Raw genomic sequence first — 18,893 nt, forward strand, 5'->3', positions numbered from 1 at the left:
CCATCTGACTCACTGTTTTTACCAGTGTTTTATTTTATTTACTTATTTTACATATTTTTATTGATTTCAGAGAGAAAGGGAGAAGGAGAGAGAGATAGAAACATCAATGATGAGAGAGGATCATTGATTGGCTGCCTCCTGCATGCCCCACACAGGGGATCGAGCCCACAATCTGGGCATGTGCCCTGATGGGGAATCGAACCATGACCTCCAGGCTCATAGGTCAACACTTAACCACTGAGCCACACAGGCTGGGCTTTACCAGTGTTTTAAAGTCAACACAATAACAAGGATATCAGATATGAGAATAGACAATAGGAGATTTCCAGACTTAAACAGGAGAGGAGACTCCAGATTTAAGATTAGCATTCCTGTATGTTTGCATTTCTATATATCCTTTAAAAATGTATCCTAAAAATGTCAAAACTACAAAACAACTGACCAGGCCTCTTAAAAAACCTCAGTGTTATTGGGGGGGGGGGGGGGGGGGGAGACGGGAAAAGGTAGGCCGATTGTTAAAGATTGAAGATGGAAGAGGCATAACAATAAATGCAATATATGGTTCTTAATGGAATCCTAGATAAAAAACAGTATCAATATCAGCTATAAAAGACATTTGGGGACAACTGGGGAATTCTGAATATCAGTGAATAAAAGTTAATTTCTGTGTAGAAGAATGTCCTTAATCTTTGGAGATGTACACTAAAGTATTTGGAGGAAAAATATCAAAATGTCTGCAACTTACTTCAAATGACCCAGAAATTAAAAAAAAACTATATATAGAGAAATGAAACAAATGTAGCAATGTTTTAAAAAGAAATCAGTACAACAGGTATAATATCACATCTCCGAGATACTTAGAGGAAAAAAATCCCTTTATCTTATGGTTGACTACAAAGGTCACAAGTAGATGTGCGGAAGAACTTCAAAACCATGCATTCACCCATGAGGAAAGTCACCCAGGCCTATTGCCAAAATGAAAGGATACTGACCTGTTTGTTTGTACCTTTACTATGTTTGGCTAACATAGCCCCAGGAATCTAAAATTACACAAGAACAAATGTTGGTCATACCCTAATTTCTAATTTCTGAGTGGTTCTCAAATTTTGTGTGTGGCCCTGGCCCACTTAGAAAAGAGAAGGGAACACCCAGGAGCGGACAAAATGAAAACTGCTACTCCTGTCAACATGACTATCGCCCATTGCCCCCTCTTCCAACTGATGTTGTAAAACGACATCAATTATATAAGTACAAATATTAACAAAACTGAAATCTATTAGCAATTCCATATAGATATTAATATACATAAACTAAAACATACATCCAACTCAAGACCACAAAGCATTCTTGGGGGGAAAAATGGAGAACACCCATTCTTTTTGAATATATATGCCCAAGAGGTTTAGAACATTACCAAAACAGCTAGACAACTCATTAGATTTCATCCCAGAGTATTCAAGAGGATATAGTGCAACCCTGGCCAGTTTTCCTAAGTGGTTAGAGCCTTGGCACGAGCACCCAAGGGTCACAGGTTCAATTCCCAGTCAAGGAAATGTACATGGGTTGCAAGTTCAATCCCCAAATCCGGTCGGGGTGAGTGTGGGAGGCGACCAATCGATGTGTCCCTCTCACATTGATGTTTCTTTCTCTCTTTCTCTCCCTCTCTCACCCTCTCCCATTCTCTCTAGAAATCAATGGGGAAAATATCCTCAGGTGAGGATTAACAAAAAAGAAAAAAAAAAAAAAAAAAAGAGGGAATAGTGCAACCATCACCAACCTGTGAAGGTTGACAAAATTAAAAATAATTAAAGTTTTCTTCCTTGAGGTTCTCCTGTATGCTCTTCCCTCCAAAGCAGCTGGTTTGGCTCCTTCTGCCCATAAAGGCTGAGCAGGGCCAGGGCCAGAAGTTCGAAATGGGTGGCTGTTGGTGAGCACACGAGACTTGGTTGGAAAGTTTGTAAGGAGGACATTCTGAGAAAAGGGAAGTGTGCTGAAGGCGGCCTGCCCTGTTTATCGGAATCCCGAATTAGGGGAGAGCCGAAGGCAACGCCCCTAATTATTCCTTGACCTTTCCAAACAAGTCTCGTGCGCTTCCCCAAGTCTCGTGGCCTGGGCTTATGGTGTTCTGAGCCTTAAGGAAAAATGACACACGTGTTTCTGGGGGCTCCAACTGGTCCAACCTAGCTTGTCAGCCTAGGATAGTGGTCGGCAAACTCATTAGTCAGCAGAGCCAAATATCGACAGTACAAGGATTGAAATTTCTTTTGAGAGCCAAATTTTTTAAACTTAAATTTCTTCTAACACCACTTCTTCAAAATAGACTCGCCCAGGCGGTGGTATTTTGTGGAAGAGCCACACTCAAGGGGCTAAAGAGCCGCATGTGGCTCGCGAGCCGCAGTTTGCCGACCACGGGCCTAGGAGATCAGAAAGGAATGTGGAGCTGAAGACCTACATTGTGTTAAAGAAAGTATGTTGGAGAATCCTCTGTACATTTATATTCTGGGAATCAAGGATGGATGTAGGACTCTCATGTGGAATCAAGGCTTTCCGTGCAACTCGTGGTAACTATGACAAACATCTGGTACAGCCAACATCTAGGTAAGCATACCACATACAGGGGCTGAGATTCCAGGCAGGCTCATTCTACAATCTCAAACTACAAGAAAAGCTGAATTTGTCCTGGACAAAGTCCTACAAGAAGAAAGCAAGGCTTCTGCTCTGGGGTAGAATTTGGTATCAGTAAGTATAGGAAACCTCTTCAGGACTGACGCGAGGCAATAGAATTCAGAATTTTAGGTTGGTGATTAATCATGGTGGTGGTGAGGGGTGGGTGGGGTTATGGTGTTGATTACTCCAGGTAATTTCCTACTAGTCCTGTTTTCTCAGTAAGGACCCAAAGACTATCATGCTAATGGTTTATTTTAGGGCCCTAGGGGTCAGGATCAACATGAGGAAGCAGAATTCATTAATTAACAATTGTAGAAGGCCTTCCTATATGGTCCAATATCATCTGTACAAGAAATAACAAAAGAGTCAAATTAGCAACTGATAAAGCTAGTTCCTGGAACATTTGGTTCCAGGAATCAGATTTCTCTTATGCAGTGGCAAAAACCTACAGTCAGCAGGAGAGAGGCTTCAGGAGTTGATGTGTGAACAACAACAACAAAAAAACCCACTCTATTTTTCATGATTTAGAGCTAGAAACTTGGGATAATAAAATCAGCTCAAAAAAAAAAAAGAAAAAAAGAAAAAAGGCTTTGAACTTCTGACATAACCTATGGGAAAATATGATAGAGCAAACAAATAGGGTTAGGGTTACATTGATATAGAAACAGGACCAACCCAAGAGCGAGACTTAAGTCTTGATGATCCTGCATAAAAATGGCTGGGGAATACCAGAGTGAAAGAATAGCCAGGTCTTGGTCCAGTGGGAAAAGAGGTGAAGGAGGAAGACACCTTTCTTGCCCATCAGAGTAGATGGAAATTTATACCAAGTATTTGGAAATTCAAGAGCTGGAACCTGTTTTGGGACACAAGGCAGGAATACTGTGTTGGTGAGCTCTTATTAAAAAACTAGTGGCCCGGTGCACGAAATTCATGCTTGTGTGTGTGTGTGGGTGTCCTTCAGTGGGTCCTGCACCCTCTCCAATCTTGGACATCCCTCTCACAATCCGGGACCACTGGCTCCTAACTGCTCACCTGCCTGCCTGCCTGATTACCCCTAACCACTCTGCATGCCGGCCTGCTCACCCCCAACTACTTCCCCCACCGGCCTGCTCACCCCCAACTGGCTGACCCTCCCCTGCTGGCCTGCTCGCCCCCAACTGCCCGTGCCTCCCCCGCCCCCCGCCAGCCTGATCACCTCCAACTGCCCTCCCCTCCTGGCCTGATCGTGTGGAGACTGTCTCCAGATTATCTCTCAACTCACAATGGGGATGGTGGAAAAACAGGCTTAGCAGGGTCATGAGAAGATCCTATATAATAAAAGCCTAATATGCTAAGTGTCCAATGGTTTGTTCGACCATTTGACCAGTCGCTATGATGCACACTGACCACCAGGGGGCAGACACTCTGACCAGTAGGTTAGCTTGCTACTGGGGTCCAGCCATCGGGACTGGGCAAGATGGGTCGAATACCCCTGGAGCCCTCCTGCAGTTCCTCCCCTGCCCCGATCATGCATCGGTGGGGTCCCTTGGCCTGGCCTGCGCCCTCTCGCAATCCGGGACCCTTTGTGGGATGTTGGAGAGCCGGTTTCGGCCCGATCCCTGCAGGCCAGGCTGAAGGACCCCACCAGTGCACAAATCCGTGCACAGAGGCTCTAGTTATTTCAGAATTCTGATAATGGAAATCCCGAAGCCTTGAATATAGCATTAGAAAGAAAAGGGAGCTTAGTCCTAGCAGGTATGGCTCAGTGGATAGAGCGATGGCCTGCGGACTGAAGGGTCCCAAGTTCAATTCTGGTCAAGGGCATGTACCTCGGTTGCAGGCTCCTTCCTGGTCTGATCCTGGTCAGGGCTTATGCAAGAGGCAACCAACTGATGTGTTTCCACATTGATATTTCTCTCTGTCTTTCCCTCTCTCTCCCACTCTCTAAAAATCAATGGAAAAATACCCTCGGGTAAGGATTAAAAAAAATAAAAGTAAAGGAACCTTAGAAAAATAGTCCAATTTAAAAAATACACAGGGATGGGCAAAAGTAGGTTAAATTACCAGCCATCATTACCTAAAAGATAAATTGTAAGTAAGAATATAAAATAATAATAATATGGCAAAGAATACAAGTAATACAGTAAGTAATAAATATATAACACAAGTATAAACTGTGTTTTGCATACTGACAACTGTAAACCTACTTTTGACAACCTCTGTATAAATAGCATTAGTAGAGAGTATCCGAAACAACTCTAAGAGGCCACTTGCAAAGGCAGTCGAATTTCTCCCAGAATATAGGAATTAGAGTTACTGATAGAGTTTCTCCCACCTGGGTTTTAAATTAGACAACAGAATTGATACCACGGAGAAGTTAAAACCACAAGGCTGTTCTCTGTAAGCCTCTCTTCCATTTTCTGTTTATCTCGGATAACCCTAAATCTCTGCTATGGACTCGAGCTGACAACAGCAACATGGGTCTAAGTGGAGCCACAGATAAATGTATTGGGCTTGTAGAACTTTCCTTTCTCTGGGGAAATGCTGGCAGTACGTAGGATTGGTGCTTGGATGACAAGATGCTGCAGTGCTCACATTGGCGTGGAGAGGGAAGTGTTTGGAAATTTTGTTTGCATAGGGCTGGTGTTATTTTATGCCCTCACTGCTCTCTGGAATGTGGAATATGTGCTACAAGACAGACTCAACAATGGAGAAGCCCAGCTCCAAAGATGGCAAAGCACATTAGCGGTTTCAGCGTAAGGGCCCCCCAGATTGCAGCTTCCATTAGACCCCAAAACAAAGTCCTTCTGGCTAGAGTAAAAGATGAAAATAATGGTTTTACATGTATAAAGAGACTTTAATTCCTCTGTGGGAAGGGGTGGGGGTTGACCTAACAAGGGGATTATACTTTACAGGGCCTTATTGGGGGCATTCTTTACACTGCTGGGATCATATGATTTAAACTACAGTATGTTTATATTATCTAGTGGCTTGATAGAATGGGGAGGAGAGGAGGTGATTTAGAGGTTTGCTTCTACTAGTCCCAGCTCAATGATTAGAACATTCCCCCAAAATTTCCTCCCTCCTTCGCTCCTCCTCCCATTGCCCCTTTCAACAATAGTAGCAGCTGGTCGGCAGGCCAGCACATGGTATCTCAAAATCAAATTTCCCCCATGAAAGTCAGTTTGGGAGTCACTGTACAATGTACAACTGCAACCCAAAAGTTGGAATAGTACCACTCAGGCTGACCACTTGAAATGTGGGGGGTGGGAGGGTATCTTACCCTTCATGGGAGCTCGAGGCTTCCCCTACCTGTTCACTTCCCCTCCAGAGAGGAAAACATGTGATCCAATTCAAGGATGACACCCAGGTCCTAGAGGACAGTGATGGGATAGCTTTGGCTAAGAAGAGCAAAAGTGGCCCTCAAGGCGATCCCCCTCTTCAGCTGCAAGGAGCTTGGAAGCTGCTTTTCGGCCTGGGAAGAAGTGGGGGTGACAATGGGCCTTCTGAGAAGGGCAGTCCTCAAGGCTGACCAATGGTCCAAGGACAAGTCTATCAGGGTAAAGGATTTGGCTGGTCACGTCCTTGGTCATCACCTAGGAGGACCAGTTGCTAAATGGAATTTGGGATACTGGCCTTGTCCTCTCTTCACCTCTATCAGTACTAACAATAATGACATAAGTGATTTTTAAAGATTTCTATTCTAAGTCTGGCTAAAATAGAAGGAAAGAGATTCTTTGTATTAATGCTTCTTCTCTCCTCCTCCCAAAAGAAGTGGTTGTGCTAGTAAGAGGAGCCCAACAAGGAATGTATGTACCAAACCAGGAATGTCCTGACTCACAGATGGGGAACTGGTTAAAAACGAGTGTCTATCACGGAATAGCTGCATCTCATTCTTGGCACAAAACTGCAAATCTTTCAAATAGTCATTTCCAAACAGAAAATTCTCTGCTATCAATTAAAAAAGATAATTTAATACCAATGGTCGTAGAGAGGGTTTTTTTTTTTTTTAACTCAGATAAACTAGATTCAGATTTACTTCCTTTAAGTGCACACTGTCTCCACACTTCAGAATTATTTTTGAAGTATAGGTTGGATTTGTGCAGTTCCTTTTCTTCAAAGAACTCATTTATCCTAATAATTTAGGTTTGCTACTTTAGAATTCTGAAAAAGGAAACCCAGAGGCCTGGAATGTGAGAGTCAGAAATTAAAGGGAGGAAAAGGAGCTTAGAAAAGACCGGGCCCAACTTTGATGGAGGTAGAGCTTGTGTATTAATGGATATGGGGCTCTTTCACAAAAATATTGTGTACAGGATGAATATTTCTAATTGTGTGAGATGTCACATCCCCAAACTTGTGGGTTATGCAGACACCAAAGCATTTGATAGTCAAATAAAAGGCTTGTCCGAGTGTACAGAGCTGACCACGAGGAGAGTCAAGATAGAAGGAAGTGGTTCCTCTGGTTTTGAATGCACAGCCCCTTTCCACTGCCACAGGCTGGATCTTTTTAGACCTGCAGCTTCGAGACCTTGCTTCCACCTGGGGTGTTTGGTTACCCTCAAGCTTAAGAGACTGCTGGGACGAGAAGGTGACTGACTGGCCTGATTAAGCCAAAAGGAGGGGCCAAATATGATTCATACCATCTCCTTTCCTGGGGCAGATGTTCAAAAAATTTTAATATTCAGTCTTTACCAATATGATAGACAACTATTCGTTTAATTTTCACAGTTGAGAAAGAGGCCTGAAGAGAGCTCTGTCCTCCCAACTGGAGTTTTATTAGCGATGACAGGAGGGCTTCCCCTACCGTGGGCCTTTGGCTAACCTTAGCTTTTACCACGGAGGCTGCTCACTGTGGAATACACCACCAGGTAAAGGGGAAACAGGGCATTTTTCCTGAAAGGAGAAAAAAATGCAAAAACGAAACCTTCTCTAACATCCCTTCTATAATTTATTTCCAGTTTATATAATTCTCATTTAAATTGGCAGTAAAGGGAATACTTGAAATAGGATCTGAGCACTGTGGAAAAAATTTATCTTCCAATTTAAAATTCATCTTTAAAATCTGACAGGAGAAAAAATCCCAGCGAGAGGAATCAGCGCCTCTTGCCATTCCTTCTATCTATAGCCCTCCTCCCAAAGCAGCAACTCAGCAAGGATGTCCAGGGTGCCTAAACTGTGGCTGTTCTCTCGCACATGCTCTTTCTGGGAAACACAGCATTAGCTGCACAAAGTCTAAATGCAGCCTAGGAAGACTTGGCTAGTGTGTGTGTTTAAAAGGGGAATCAGAAAAGGAGAAGTAGCCCTAAGGAGTTCTTTTCTATTTATCTCTAAGGTCATCCCAAGGACTCTCAGAACTCCGGTCTTGAGACCCTACCCTCTACAGAGTTACTTCCCTACCAGCTAGAGGCTGGACTTGGGGGCTGTTGAAAGATGGGGTGGAAAGGGAACATAATAGAGAATGTGGTAGGGTGCAAAATACATTCACCAAGTACTGGCTGTGTACAGAGCAGGTGCAATGGCTGAGACAGGCATGAGGAAACACAAGGCTGGGGTTCTCTGCTATTGGAGACACTTAGAGCCAAAGAGAATTTGTTTCCTGTTTCAACTGAATGGAAATTGGGAAGCAGGGACTACGTTTAATATTCATCAAGATACCAAATACTGCACATTAGCACCCTATGCTGCTTTCTCCCTATTCCTCAAGATTTCTATTCTAAGAGGCAACCGTTTAAAGTTTGAAATAGGATTCCAGGCTGGTGGGGAAGGAAAGGAATTAAAAGGGACTTGAGGAGGGGCAGAAATGTTCTGACGCGAGGTATCCCTCCACACTAAATTATTCTTTACCAAAATTCAGATTAGGAAATTTAAGGGTAGGCATTCCAGGATCTGGTCTTTATAGTGGGCGGTCACATAGAAGAGACCCCCCCCCCCCGCCCCCCTTCTATTCTACCCTTTCTATGGGAAAAGTATAAAAGACCCTCATTAAGTGCCCTTTCAGGCAATTACAAAGCATTTCCAGGCACCGGGCTGAAAAGTGTTTATGTAAGCTGAAGTCCTCCTCAGCAAGCACAAACATCAGCATCCTCTCACACAGCTGATATCTAGGGTTACCTCCTGAGAGGTTTCAAACTCTCTCACAAAAGGACAATCTGCCCAGGCCTGTTCCTTTTTTTAATAGAGAAGGACCAACTTATGCCAAGGGAACTATTTCAGAAAGAAACTCCTTACAGCAAAACACAGATGCAAACAGCCTCATTTTGGTTGTGAGGATAAGGATTAGGGACTAAGAAGAGCTCTTTAAAAAACCCCCGAGGAAATGGCACTGGGTTACTATTAAGTTTTGTTTTGCTTTTTAACTGGTTGCCCTTTTTATGCGCCTCACACAGCTCACGGGGTAGTCTGTGAGGTGTTAGCCAAGGTACTGGAGGATGTTTAGGGAGTGCTACTGAGGCTAGTGTACCCCTAGGACCTGGTCTCATTCTGGGGTGAGGCTACCCTGGCTTTGGGGTTGCTGCTCAGAGGCTGGGCTCTTTCTGGTACTTGCCGGGATGTTCATTTGAAGAAGCAAGGCATTTGAGGAGCACCCAACTGGAAGGATTGCAGCCAGAGTAGTAGGGCTCCCCTGTAGCTGAGTACTACTCTGGGAAGTGCCATTTTAAGATGACACGTATCTGACCACAACGGGAAATTAATTAGAAGAAGGCAGGCCGAAGAGTAGAGAAACTACAGCTTTGTCGCTCCCAGGTTGAAGTGTAAGCCTGAACAAGAAATACCTGCGCGGGGGGCAGGCAAACAGCCGTTCTTCAGGCCAGGAGGGAAGACTGCAGCCTGCAGCAGGAGAATGCGCGGGGAACCTTCACTAGGAAGCTAGAGACCCAGCCCCAGGGGGAAGCAGGAGATAAAAGGGTAATATCCTCAGATCAAGTCTCAACACCTCTCCCTCCGGGGAAGCTAAACCACCCACTCCTATTGTCACTCCTTTTAGACAGCTACAGTCTGCCAGTATAATGGGAGACCAGGAAAGGGGGGGGGGGGGGCAGATTGGTCAGGAGCAGCCCTTCCCCCATAAACCCAGGCCAGCAGCCTGGCAGTTGAAGGGTTAAAGTCAGCACTTGAAAGAAAACTCAAACCCCATTAAGCCCAGGCTCGGAGAACAGGGAGCAGCAGGGAAGCCAAAGGAAACTAATTTTGGAGGTTCTCCAAGCTGCCAATCACAAGCATATTTCTAACAGTCCCAGTGTTGTTTGAGTTGGTTGTTTTTCCACAAGCTACACAATGGGGTCTGGTTATTCATTGAAAAAGTCTGCAAGGGAGCCCCGCCCTCCATTCACAACCAATTTGGAATGCTCCATTCAGCAAGAGGGGGACTCGCAGCTCGGCTCACTGGGGCAGTCGGAGCAGAGCCCAGCTGTCGCCGCAGGGACGCTGGCTCGCCCAGCGAGTTGTGTTTATGTAAGAAATTCAGACGCTGCAGGCGCCTGCCCGCTCCGCACCCTCCCTCGGATTCAGATGGCTCAGACTGGGGCTGAAATCTGCAAGGGTGTGCAAGTCCGCTCCAAGTGGGGTCGGCAAGTGCCCTCTGGCAAAGGGGGCGGGGCAAAAGGAAACTATCCTGCGCTGCCCGGTTCAGAATCCGACTGTCGCTACTAGCCGAGAGAAACAGACTTCAGCGGTATTTCCCCTGCCCCCGGGGGAGAGCTGGTTTGCATTAGAGGACAGCTTTCTCTGGAAGCTGGCCTTTCCAGACTCCTTGCTTTTGCATTCATTGCCAACTGCTACATCGGGAGCCACCTGGCTTTTCCCCCAAGGGAGAGGGTCTCTGGAGACTCCACTAGATTCTCGGGCTGCAGAGGGGCAGGCGGCAAGCTACCTACCATTAACACATTCACTCCCAGTTTCTTTTCCTGGCTCTTCGTCCAGCCTGTAAGGTTTAGAATCCCCTCTGAATACCCAGGAGACATCCAAAGGGAAGAGCAGTGGAGATTTGGGGCTACTCCAAGGACAAGGTAAAAGAAAGTAGAAGGCTAAAAACTGGTTGGGTTTCTTCGATATATTTTTTTCAAACCTTCAATAATCACTTTGAGCTGAAACCGGTTTGGCTCAATGAATAGAGCGTCGGCCTGCGGACTGAAAGGTCCCAGGTTCGATTCCGGTCAAGGGCATGTACCTTGGTTGCGGGCACATCCCCGGTAGGGTGTGTGCAGGAGGCAGCTGGTCGATGTTTCTCTCTCATCGATGTTTCTAGCTCTCTATCCCTCTCCCTTCCTCTCTGTAAAAAATCAATAAAAATATATTTAAAAAAAATAATCACCCTGAGAGAGATCTAACGAAGCCAGTCTGCCGATCTGACTTGATTTCAAGGAGAAACATACTACGTTGTGAAAATTAAAGCCAGGAAACAAATTTTAGTTGTTTCCTCTTTTTATAAAATATCTGCCTATTTTCAAATGTCCTATGCTTAGACCTCTTTTCTCTGCTGCTGCCACCCCCACTCGATAGTGAACTGGGGAGGTGACTCGAGAAGCATTTCTCTCAAGTCCTTCTGACCACAGAATCAGGATCAGTGCCTGGGCTGTTCTGCAGATCTGCCTCAAACACCTGGCCTTTTAAAGGCTAGATCTTATCCTGCTCCCTGGCATCTTGCAGCCTCTGCCTTAACTTTTCCCCTGGATGCGTTCCCCTTCTAGGCATGGGAGACTCCTGTATTTGCTATGCAGGGTCCTTTCCTGGGGGGAGGGGGGATGAGGGTGGGGGTGGGTGGGAGAGACGGGGAGCTGAGAGCTCTTTTCCCTGAGGAGAGCTGCTAGTCCATGATCTACCTGCCAAGCCCAAAGGTGTACTTATATTATGGCTACACACACACACACACACACACACACACACACACACACACATATTAGGGCCTACTATTTTGCCCCTCCTTCAAGCTGAGCCCCTAAGAGGAATGGGACAATGATAGAAACTGACGACCAAAGCCTCTGTTAAATGAGCTTGATGAGTTCACAAAATAAATTTTTAAAAAGCAACCTAATCCGGTACTGGCATCAGCATGCCTGGCACTTGTCCAAGAGCTGGGAGCTGCAACATGACGAGACTCCGCACTCCTCGGATTGCAAGTGGAGAAGCACTGTGTGCCAGGGCGCAGATGGGGCCTGAGCTGCCTCAAGGGCAGCCATGTGCCCAACAGGGGCTGTCCGCCTCTGAGCCTGGATGTACTTTACCATCGTTAAAACCCGAGAAACATGTAGAGGGAACAGACTCTTGGTAGAGAACCACACACCCCACCTGACTCCACCACCAATGACACTACTAGAAGGTAGAAATGGCCGATAGTACAAATTCTCAGCTTTATCGCGCTACCTGTCTTCATCTTATAAAAGTGAAGAAACATGAAAGATAGGGGATACGTGGTAATTTCTTGAGGGATGACAGGATTTTGTTACCTGGAATCTACCTAAGTGATCTACCAGGCAGACCTGATGTAATCCCCCATCCCAAGTCTTTCTCACCAAACACAAAGGACTGGAAAGGTTACTAGGTTTTATCAGAGGACTAAAAGCAGAAAGACATCTAAGAGGCAGAGAAAAATCCATTGTTTTTAATAAGCCTAACTGAAGTAAAGTTAGAGGAAAACAGATTTGTATAAGCATATGGCTCTTAAAGTTAAATGGGAACTCTAGGTCTTGGTTCCTTAAGAGACTTGGGTCTAAGGATTTTGGACGCTATCAAAACGGGGAGGATATCCAATCATTTAGCACCCTCTCAGGGGTCAGAACTAGCTCACAAAGACTTTGGAAACACACTGTAACCTTGGAGTGAAATAATCTCCCTCAACCCCACATTTTCCTCCGGCTTTCTTCAGCACTCTTCCTTCTTCTCCCTACCTTCCAACTACTGGCTTCAAAGATGATAAATTGATAGCCTTGCTTCTTCAACATTCTCATTGAAAAAAAATATATATATTTTTATTGATTCTAGAGAGGAAAAGAGAGGGAGAGAGAGATAGAAACATCAATGATGAAAAAGAATCATTGATAGGCTGCCTCCTGCACGCCCCCTACTGGGGATGGAGCCTGCAAGGTGGGCATGTGCCCTGACTGGGAATCCAACAGTGACCTCCTGGTTCATAGGTTGACGCTCAACCACTGAGCGACACCGGCCAGGCAACATTCTCATTTTTAAAGTGCCTACGGTTTTCTTTCTTACTTTCTATAACAAAAAAGACTTTAGGAGGGTCCTTTCAAATGGAAATGGTCCAGGACCAGAGAGCAAGTAAACCTAGAGTTTTGCTACACCACCTCTGGGTCCAATGGTATGTCCTCTCCAAAAGGAAGGCACTGATATAGTAGACGATATAAACCTCAGACATAGTAAAAAAGGAAAAAATCCCACTGAGTAATCTCATATTGAAACAGGACTAAGATCAATGTGTTTTTGGCTCAAGGGCTGTCATAATAGTTAATCCTATTTCCCCAGCCATCTTTGAAAAGTATTTATGAAAAGTCCATTTCATTGGTTAATTAGACAGTCCTTTGAAAATTACTCATACTTCCTCCAGTCCAGCCATTCTTTTTGAAACACATATTTAAAAATAACAGTTCAGGGGGAAATAAGGTCACTTAGATTTTAAAACAATTCTCTAAATTATACTTAGTATGGAGGCCATGATTTTAAAATAAGATTTTTATCATGCCTTCTCCCCAGCATAAAATATTTGTTATTTGAGATGTTGGTAAATATCCACAATATCACAAATGAAATAAATAAGATATAAAAATTGAAATCTGCATTAAAAAACGATTTGTACATGCTAAAATCCAATAATACCCTTAAATGCTCAAGCACTCAGTTCAGAAAAATCAATATAACCCCCACCCCACCCCAAATTTATGGATTTTGAGTCCCACTCTTGTCTATGGTTTTGGTTTGTAGTTAATTCTGTGAAAATGTATAGTAAAAATGTGTATACATCTATCTACTGACCCAGATTCCCTGGTTTGGTAGCTCTATGTGTTAATTCACATATTTAGCCACACGCATTTATAATATACAGGATATATAACACACACAGTTTTATCTATACACATGCTAATATATCTTCTAGAAAACATGTCCATTTTATAATTTTTCTGTTTTATAATTTCTCTTTCTCTTGTAGTCCTGGATGGAAAAAACTCAAAGCACTGAGATATTTAGTAAGTTTCTCAGGATCACAGAATAAAGAGAACTGAAGTTTTGAACCAGGCAGCCAGCAGTCTCTCTAAGGCTCTCCTGAGGGCCGTCTGGAGGTATTGGAAATAATGAGGGGGAGCCCTGGGATTGGTCAAGACTTATCTTTGCAAGAAACCTCCAGCTCAAACAATCTGGGGTTTTCAGGGTTACTTCTCAGGACCAAGGGACAATGGGGAGAACTTGGCAGAACCCCTATAGGCTATAGGTCGCACTTTTTATTCCCTTGAATTTGACCTTTAAGAGTTTCCAGATGGGAGATACTTTACTAATGTTTGTATTTGTGAAGTAAGGTAAAATCTATACAGCTAGAAATAAGCTGGGCATTTATATAAGACTTATAAGAACAATGGTTTCATTTATTCAAATCACACTTGTGGATGGATGCCTATGGGTAGGAACCTAAAGCTAGAATACTTAACAAAATATCATCTCTTTAGAAGTTGACCTTGTAAGGTCTTACTGAAGAAAGTACACCATAATTTTCAAAACTGAATTCTAAAATAAAGACAATTACCCACATGATATTTCTTTCTGTCTCTCCAACAGTCTCACACATGCACAACAGAAAATTAACCAAATCAGCATTACCAGCAAAGGCAGACCATTCCAAGTGGCAGGCCACAGGAGAGTGCTTGTTTCAAATGATCTGCTAGAGTAGGGAAAGGTTTGCTTTACAAGCAGGTGCAGGTTTGTTTTATGGTTCATGAACTAGTTGATTTAAACCAACTTACAAAGTTTCATTAAATCTGAATGAATGAGTTTCTCCCACTCCCCTGAAATAATCATAGGCTCTTCCAGAAGGAGAAGAGACAGGAGTAGAAGCTGATCCTCAGCCCAAGGCTGTGAGATGCACTCACAGAGAAGAGTGGGCCCAGTCCTGGGCTCTGCCAGCATCCATGCCTCTACATTGTCAGTTTCAACAGACGTCAAACCAGTCTCACTACCAGCAAGGACGGATGGATGAAGGACACACCACTCCAAATTTGTGTTCTTCACTAACCTCTAAAGCAAGTGGATCTATTAAAATCTATTCTTCTTGAAGGTCCCTCTCCAGGAATAACAGAGAAGGGGAAAGAATTATTAAAATACCTTTCAAGGCTACCCAACCATCTGTTTTATCCTTAAAAGACAGCAAAGCTCAACCGTAAGAAGTTAAAGCAAAAAGCAAACAAGGTAAAAAACATAGCACACTTGGTAAGCCGAAATATCTCCCAAAGCACCTCCATTTTAGGTATGACAATTTAATGAAAGAATTTAGCACATTCTATTCGCTTCTAAGGAGCCAAAAGCCATTTATTGATTCTTTCCTTTCAGCTTATTCCTGCAGATAAATATCTCTCCGAATATAAATCCTGTTTGCTGACATCTTTCTCTAAAGAACGTACCTCTGCTCTAGCACATGAAATCAATTTGAATGCAGTCATCTCACCTCCCTTTCACTCTTTTGGGTAATAGTGAAACAAACAAAAGTGTCATAAAAGCATTTCAACGAACCTCTGCCAAGAAAGCCACCTCCCAAACAGACTGCAATTTATGCTGCTCTGAGCAAGAACTGGAAAGGCTGGGCCAAGTTGTCAACACAGAACAGAGTGGGATTACAAATCCTGCCTTTTATCTATGTACGCATCCATGCATGCGTGTGCGCACACATACACACACACACACACACACACACCCCACTTTGGGTTATTTTTACTTAGTCTTTCAGTGGCAAGTTTCCCAATCACTTAAAAGCAATCAAAGGGCAAAAATTAACATCATTTACTTTCCTAAGAAAATATCCACAGCAAGCTGTGACAAAGCTAAGGTAACCATGCATCTGTGGGTTATAGTTTATCCCCTTTTCAAGTCCCATGGCATTATGCCTTGAATATGAGACCTATCATTAAAGAATGTTTAGCTGGTGCCTCTGATCTTTCATTGAATGATTTAGAACACCCAGATTTTACTCAGACTCAAAGACACCCTCTCTCCCAAAGCATTTTCTCTCTCTCTTTATGTCATTCATTTTCTCTCTTTCCCTCTCTCTCTAAAACAAAGCTGGGAAGAATTTGTTGGTACAAAATGAGAAATCGAATCCTTGCCTGGCTCAGGTGCTTGCTATTATAAACTATGACTAAGAGACATGAATTTCTCTATGATGCAACTCTCAAGAGAGGCAGCATTTTCTCCAGGCCTCTCTTAAACCTGCTCATTCGCCAGTGACTAATGCTCTCTAGAGCTGCCCTGTGCTGCTCAAATTTCATCAGCCAGCTTTGTCCTTGGTAGCTCTGCCTGGACCGTAAAAGCTCCCCAAACCTGTTGAGGACAGCTCTGAACGATCAGTGCAAAGCTAACCACACCCCTGCCAGCTTGGAGAGCTGTCTTTTTAGCTGGCCACCTTATTTCTTATCTCAATGACATGATCACTTAACGACCGTTCTTGAAGTAGTTTTACTCTTCTCTGAATGATAAAGTACTGACAACACGTGAAAATTAGGAGTAAATCAGGTCACCCTGTGACCACCCCTTTTCAGCTTAGAAGTAGAAAACAAAATTGACAACATGTTAGGTGAAGCCACAATTAACTGAACCTGCCATTAATTATTTTCTGCACCTTTAAAAGAAAATAAAATGTCAGGCTCATGATTTGCATCAAGGACTTAATTCATAAAACAAACAAAAAGCATTGTAAGATAATGTCTGGTTAATGGATGTTTGGTCCAACATCTTATATACAACGTCAATTAATTTATAATCTTGAGCTTGAAGCCGTGCGATATTCTTAGGGAATAAGAAATTTAGGGTTAAATTATATTCAGTAAACCTTACCTGTAATAGAATAAAAGCACTTTAGAAATAATTTCAATAAGGAATGAAACAAATGTTTTGGGGGTTAACTTTATTAAAAGAAACAAAATGCATTCCACTGTCCAAATATGCTGACTATATAGCTGAAAAAAGGCAATCTAGACATCTTGGATAATCCAAGACCAAACAATTTCAGAACCAATCAGCCACCACCAGAAAGGTACTTACAGTTATCAGACTGAAAATCTGGGACAAACTGTTCATCATCAGGAACTTGTGCTGAAAAAGAGATTTTTATTTTAGACCTTAACGTTTTAGTAAGAAGCACAGGAAAATGTTTTATATGGAAAACAGGACAGCCAAGAAACTTGCCTTCAGCTAACCAAGCCTCTTGAAGTTGACTGAGATCCTGAAACAACTCTGGAATAAAAACAGAAGACACCAGAATGAGAATTCCTCTGTTGGGGAGAAGGGAAGAATCTACACGTTGCTTTCCCAGGGAGCCATTTGAGGAAGCCACAACAGAGGGGAAAGCTTCACTACCTTCAGAATCATGGGCCAAATCTGTGTCCAAAAACTTCCTCTTTCTGTCAGTCACAGGCCGCCCTCTGCATTCCTCTGATCTAGATTTCTGAAAAAGGCAAACAAACAGTGAAGACTCAAGTGTAAAAAAGGGGTCTTGAAAGGGCGTGGTATCACTAAATCAATAAGGAGAAGACTGGAATTTGAAGAGGGAGGACAAAGCAAATCAAAAGCCACATAAACTTACCCCTGGGACCATAAAAGGGACTTGCTGGTCATAAAACCCATCCATGGTGCTTCCAACGTCTCTAATATCACTTTGAAAGGTTTCAGCATTGAGTAATTTCTGGGGGGAAAGGGGTCCTCCTGTAACATGAATTTGGGAGATTTTTACTGAGGGGGAGGGGGGAGAAGAGAAATGAAATAATTTTTTTCCATCCTTTCTTTAGGCCCTATGTAAATCACTACCTTTCTTTGAGGTATGTGAAGCCCACGCAAGGTGTTAGCTTTACAGACTAACGCTGGGTTTAAGGGCATCAAAGGTTCATCGTGTATTTAGTGCTAAATCCACTTACTCATCCTTTTTTCTCTCTCTATCATTAGACTATAGGTTTGCTATTATCTTTCCCTTGTTTTTTAAAAAAGGAGGGACACCTTGTTTTCATTATAAAAGGGTGATTTCAAGTTCTCTTCAATAGAAGATTCTCCAAGGCATTTGTAGTGCAGGGATTGTTATATATATATATAATCTAATTTTTCTACTACAGTGACAGGAAGTAGAAAACTGGGTTTAAGCATTCTAAATTATTGGCAATTAAGAATCTGACATACATAGTGTTTCTAAAAGTATTTTGTAGGTCAGTGGCAAAACACTATATATAGTTCCATGAATATATCCACCAAAGGTATATTTATCTTCACATTGCTCTTTACTAAAATTTAAACCTTCTGTCCAAACAGGTGTGTGTCTGTAATGTCACAAATAATCTCCATGGCAACTTACAGAGATATCTATGATATCTCTAACTTCTAAAAGAACAAAATAACTATGAAAAGTAATGGATAAAGGAAACTAAATTCCATTGTACATATTTTAAATGCATATCTACCACAGATCTTTTTTAAAAGCATTGAAAGCAAAAGATGCATGAAAATTCAATATTTTCCTTATACTGATGTCCATTCTCCTCCCCCCTCCCAAACATGCCAAATTATAAAATTTAACTTGTTTCAGTACTGTCAAGTCTTGGGGCTGGAAAGAGAAATTGGGGGTTAAAATGGAGAGGAGGGAACTTTTTCTAATTTGGGGGGAATAAAACAACAATTTTAGTAAGGTACCATCTTCCTGAACAATTTGTTTTATTCTCCAAATAAGGAAACACAGTTAAGTCAACAAAATGGGGAAAACAATTTCACCCTCTCGAACTTTAAACAATGTAAAATGCTTAAGGATACTTCTTTTGTTTAACTTGTATATAAACTTTAAATAGGGAACTTTTTCTCAGTGGGCAATTCCATCCAATTTGTTTTTCACACTGTGTGGAGCATATCAAATTTTGGTGAGCAGGATGCAAGGAAACCCTTCACCGCCAGCCTCCTCTCAGCACTTTGGCACAAGTAATCAGATATTTTCAGTCCAAGAGAAAGAGGGAGAGGAGCAAAGCTGCACCCAGTTCACAATTTCCTACAAAAAACACTCCTGC

At 42.9% G+C, this 18,893-nt stretch overlaps 1 protein-coding gene across 2 annotated transcripts in view; it reads right to left on the reverse strand.

Moving 5' to 3' along the window:
* The window catches only part of ETV5 (ETS variant transcription factor 5), a 64,337-nt gene that overhangs the window by 37,636 nt on the left and 7,808 nt on the right, over positions 1–18,893 (reverse strand). For both annotated transcript variants that reach the window (XM_054713810.1, XM_008157564.3), the window contains exons 2-5: positions 17,438–17,556; positions 17,212–17,299; positions 17,041–17,088; positions 16,897–16,947 (exon numbers count right to left, since the gene is read on the reverse strand). In XM_054713810.1, coding sequence (XP_054569785.1) covers positions 16,897–16,947; positions 17,041–17,088; positions 17,212–17,299; positions 17,438–17,482 — 232 coding nt within the window. In that variant the 5' untranslated portion in view covers positions 17,483–17,556. The remainder of the gene's footprint in view (positions 1–16,896; positions 16,948–17,040; positions 17,089–17,211; positions 17,300–17,437; positions 17,557–18,893) is intronic.

This window comes from Eptesicus fuscus, chromosome 3, assembly GCF_027574615.1.
Source record: "Eptesicus fuscus isolate TK198812 chromosome 3, DD_ASM_mEF_20220401, whole genome shotgun sequence".
Classification (NCBI taxonomy): Eukaryota; Metazoa; Chordata; class Mammalia; order Chiroptera; family Vespertilionidae; genus Eptesicus; species Eptesicus fuscus.